The sequence below is a fragment of the Colius striatus genome, chromosome 7, assembly GCF_028858725.1.
Source record: "Colius striatus isolate bColStr4 chromosome 7, bColStr4.1.hap1, whole genome shotgun sequence".
NCBI lineage: Eukaryota > Metazoa > Chordata > Aves > Coliiformes > Coliidae > Colius > Colius striatus.
Genome location: NC_084765.1, coordinates 28,145,547 through 28,149,614, shown reverse-complemented (window position 1 = coordinate 28,149,614; position 4,068 = coordinate 28,145,547). Strand labels below are relative to the sequence as shown.

Sequence of the window (4,068 nt, the reverse complement as noted above, 5' to 3'; positions counted from 1 at the left end):
ACATACTGCTGCTTCTCTCTTCTGAGGTGCATTCCACTCACTTGTGACAAAAGGGTATCAAAATTGCACTTCTCAGCCTTAATCAGGTTTAGCATTTGATGACAGCAACGCAGGGTTCTCCAGTTTCAAGGAACACAGAAAGCAGACAGGTTTTTTCCTGCAGGCTGCCTTAGTGGCATTTTTTTTTCCCAGGGCAGCCTTTACAAAACCTAGCAACCATTTGTTTGGACTTAAACCAGAAGCCACAGTTCATTAAAGCAATGCTACCGCAGAGGAGTGTGGAAGTAAAATACCCACACTGATCACACACATTACACAGTTTGTTTCTCTTAAAGCTGAACCAATTTGCTTGCTGCTTTTTCAAGCATCAACTTTTTTGCTGGCTTGTGGTCTGGAATCATGTTAGCACTTCTCTCTGCTCTCAGCATTACTGAAGGACGCTTTTCCCTGACTCTCTGTAGCCCGGTTTGTGTTATATTGCGGCAGAAATCCACGTGGAGCGTCTGCAGTGATCCCCCATAGAGGGTCACTGCTTCCAGGGTCTGGTCTGTGATCCGCACACAGTTTTCCAGTTTGAGTGTCTTGAGATTTGGGCAGTTCTTGAGAAGCAGTGAGATACAATCGTCTGTAACGTGGCCACATCCAGAGAGGGTCAGAGAGAGCAGGTTTGGACATCTGCAAACATGATTGTTACAGGTGAGATGAGCGGAAAAAGAAATGACAGAGCTTGGAGAAGCTACAGTGTGGTCAAGAACAAATGTGAAAGTTAGAAAAATACCTCCTCTTCCGTCAGGAGGGGCAGGAATGCAGGAGTAGGTGGGGGCAGATGTAGATATTAATGCTCAGCTTTACTAATCACAGAACTTACCTCGCTTGCTTTTTCTGTGGGTGGCAACATCTCTAGCTCAGTGGGCAGAGTGCAGAGGCGACGTGGGTGCCTATTTAAGGGGCAGCTGCATTGTTTTTTCTTAGGGAGGTGTATGGTGCTGAAGACCCGGTAGAGATGAGATTTAAGTCAGAATGAATTTGATGATAATTGAGTGAGGATACAACTGTACAGGTATGCTGAGCACGGGCAAGTAAGACACTCCCACTTTTGGGTTTTACCGGGATTAATAGGTGTGTTTTCGGTTCCTAGCTGTGTTGATGTTTGATCCCCACACAACTCTCAAAGTCACTGCAACTGGTAAGAACTCCACTGTTAAACCATGCAGCAAATTTAAAAAGCTTTTTGTTGCTTGACTTGACCTGGACAAGTACAGAAAAGGCCTGTTCTGAGGCAGAGTGTTGATGACTTACACTAACTGCCCTTGTACAGAAAACTGGAGCAGGGCAGTTAGTAGTAGCTGTTGTGCTGACCACGCACATTGTCAAGGTCCCTCAAGTGCCAGCCTGCCCGGCCTTTTGTACTACAGTGCGTGGTTTCTGGCTTACACCTCTCCAGGGAGCAGTTCAGCCTAGCCACTGATTTAGCCATGTTTCTAGGCACAGGACTGTTGGCTCTGTGGTTGCAGTGAAAAATTATTACAGCAATGCCAGTGTTGATCCTGTGACACCTTTGGACAGAACTATTAGCACCCCCACCCTGAACTGTGAGATGTCCAGATGAGGATTTGTGCTTAGTATGTATCAGGGTTTTAGGAGTCTAACAGCAGCAGGGGCAAAGACGGCACCAGCACTGCAGCATGTTCTTTTGTCCCGTTATTGCTTAACATCACCTATTGAGCAGAAGTAAGAGAGACCATTGCAGCTGCATGGGTTGTGTTGTTTTGTTTTTTTTAATCTCCTTTCCTTCACACTTATGAGCAGTTAGAAAAAATAGTGTTTTAAAGCAGGCAAGGTCAAAAAAGGCTCTAGCCTCCCATCTCTTGTAGCTTCATCAACAGAATAAAAGTACTCCCAAGCTCAGGGACAAAAGATGGATATTTGTTTAATTTGCATATTTCTTTGCACAGAATGCTAGGAATTGTGTTTGGATGGAAATGCTGTCAATGGGTTGCTACAAAAAAAGACAGGAACTTGTCTTGGGAAGGCTTTGCTTTGAATTTTGACCAGCAGCCACTTTGGGGTTATGGATTCTGCAGAGGAGAAAGGCCCTTAAATATTTACGGTTTCTGCAGAGCTGTGGGCTTCTGTCCTCTTTCTGAATCCTAATTTGTGATGGCAAGTAAAGGAAACAGTTAAGTGTGGCCTTGTCGTAGATGTTCCTGTGCCAAAGAGAGAATACTTCCTTCTACACATGCCTTTGGAGGCCACAGATGTGCTTCCTATTGATACTTTGCTAATTAATCCAAAATTTCTGTCAGTTCTAGAACAGTTAAGTCTGAAATTTTGTGCCTGCAGCTTCACATTCTGTTTTGAACCTACACTTCAGCCCTTGTTTGAGATTGCCCTGTTGCCGGTTCTCACCATGAGGCTGTGTCCTGACAGTACTCTGGAATTCAGTGAGTTTTTTGTTACTTCCCAACAACGATTCAGTGAAACGGACCTTTTGCCCTCAGTGTGGTGACACCGAGCCAAGGGCTGGCTGTGGCACAGAGGTGAGCACTTCAGCACAGACACTGGGGTGCTCCTTGCAGCTCTCACCTAGAACCAGAGCCAGCCCTGGTGTTACTGAAGCAGGAGGACTGGCTCTACCCTGTTTTCGAGCTGCTTTGGAGCAGTAAAGCAGTTAAAAAAAATGGTGTACACCCAGAGCTGCTTCTCCATAGTGGCACTGCTTAGCTTTGTGTAAGCTACAGTAGAAGAAAAGCTAAACATCTGTTAAAAAGCAATAATTTCTCTGACTGAAACCAATTTGGTGCTTAGCAATGTTGTTTAAGGAACTTGGGTATGTGAGGAGGTGTATTCACTACCTGAAATCGTGACTTTACTCTAGGCCCACCCTCCCCCAGGCCAGTGCTTGGTACTGCCTGCATGGTAGGTTTCAGTTCAGCAGCAATTTGGCAGGCACTGCTGCACCTGCAGATAGCAATTACTTTAAAAAAAATAAAGAAAAGGAAAAAATTGGCTTAGGAAAGTCCATATGAATTACATACACCATATCACCGTAAAACCAACTTAACACTATATTAAAACCACAAAGACTAAGCACTCACGTACTCAATGCTCCATTTCAGGTAGGAGGTATGGAGTAGAGAGAGCTCCAGATTCTCTCATTCAAGGCAGTTAACCTTTATAGTAGAGGCAGAGTTACACACTCAAAGAACGTACCTGTTGCAAACTTCTAGTAAAAAATCATTGACAGTGTTTTCATGCCTGTTACAGAGGTCTTTCTGGAAATTGTTTTTCATCCAGTCCTCAATGTTACAGACCTTGACTCTCTCCGAATACCAGCAGATGGATAAGTATTTTAAAGCAGGTCCCAGGAGAAAATTATCCTTCTTTAGTTCCACTGGAGAATGAAAGTTCAACAAAGACCACAGTAAAGGATCCTGAAACACTTCTAGCAACTTGTGACATGTTTTTGCTAAACTTTTCCTACTGTTTTTGTCCAGAAAAGAAAATAGATGTAGAAGGCATTCCCGATTCAGCTGGGTGATATGCATAGCCTGTCAGAGCTGGTAGAGAGAAGACAGCCTCCTGGCTTTGTGGAGTAACAGCAGTGCAGGAGGGGGCTCACAATCACCAGAAGGCTGTTGCACATATATGGTTGTGGAATGAAGTTTATTTTTGGCAAACAGCTGGTACAGGAGCTACACACAGGGAAAGCGAAAAGAAACATGCGTGCACAGAACTCTTGTTCTGTTTCTACGCAGGAATGGAATGGGCATGTAGAACAGCAGCACTTGACTTGCACGAAATGCTTCCTTAAAAGGTGGGGGTTTTTCCCTTGTAGGTACTCCTAAGTTTAGCGAAGTTCATGTGTCGAGTTACTGAACTGGGAGCTGGGGAAGTGGCGTAGCTACAGCTGCAAGGGGTAGCTCAGGCTTGGAGGATTTAACTTTCTGAAGGGAAGTTTGTTCTGCGGTGTACAACAATTTTAGCCTTTATTTATTAGCTGTTTTTTTCTAAGGTTGCACTTTTGCTTCATGTCCAAGGACTGTAATACTGGGTAAAGAACTTTCA

The 4,068-nt window shown here is 44.3% G+C and overlaps 1 protein-coding gene across 1 annotated transcript; it reads right to left on the bottom strand.

Moving 5' to 3' along the window:
* Positions 1-315: 315 nt before the first annotated feature.
* Positions 316-3,548, bottom strand: FBXL22 (F-box and leucine rich repeat protein 22). The gene is made up of 2 exons (XM_010207214.2): positions 3,214-3,548; positions 316-675 (listed from the first exon to the last, which is right to left on the bottom strand). Exons 1-2 carry the CDS (start codon positions 3,546-3,548, stop codon positions 330-332), a joined length of 681 nt encoding a protein of 226 aa, XP_010205516.2. The 3' UTR covers positions 316-329.
* Between the last annotated feature and the right edge of the window lie 520 nt (positions 3,549-4,068).

What these genes read in the sequence shown, in the direction of transcription:
- FBXL22 (XM_010207214.2), bottom strand. Translation starts at nt 3,548, where the DNA reads ATGCATATCACCCAGCTGAATCGGGAATGCCTTCTACATCTATTTTCT. An exon ending in TTACTAGAAGTTTGCAACAG is followed by an intron (nt 676 to 3,213) that starts GTACGTTCTTTG and finishes TCATGTTTGCAG; the next exon opens with ATGTCCAAACCTGCTCTCTC.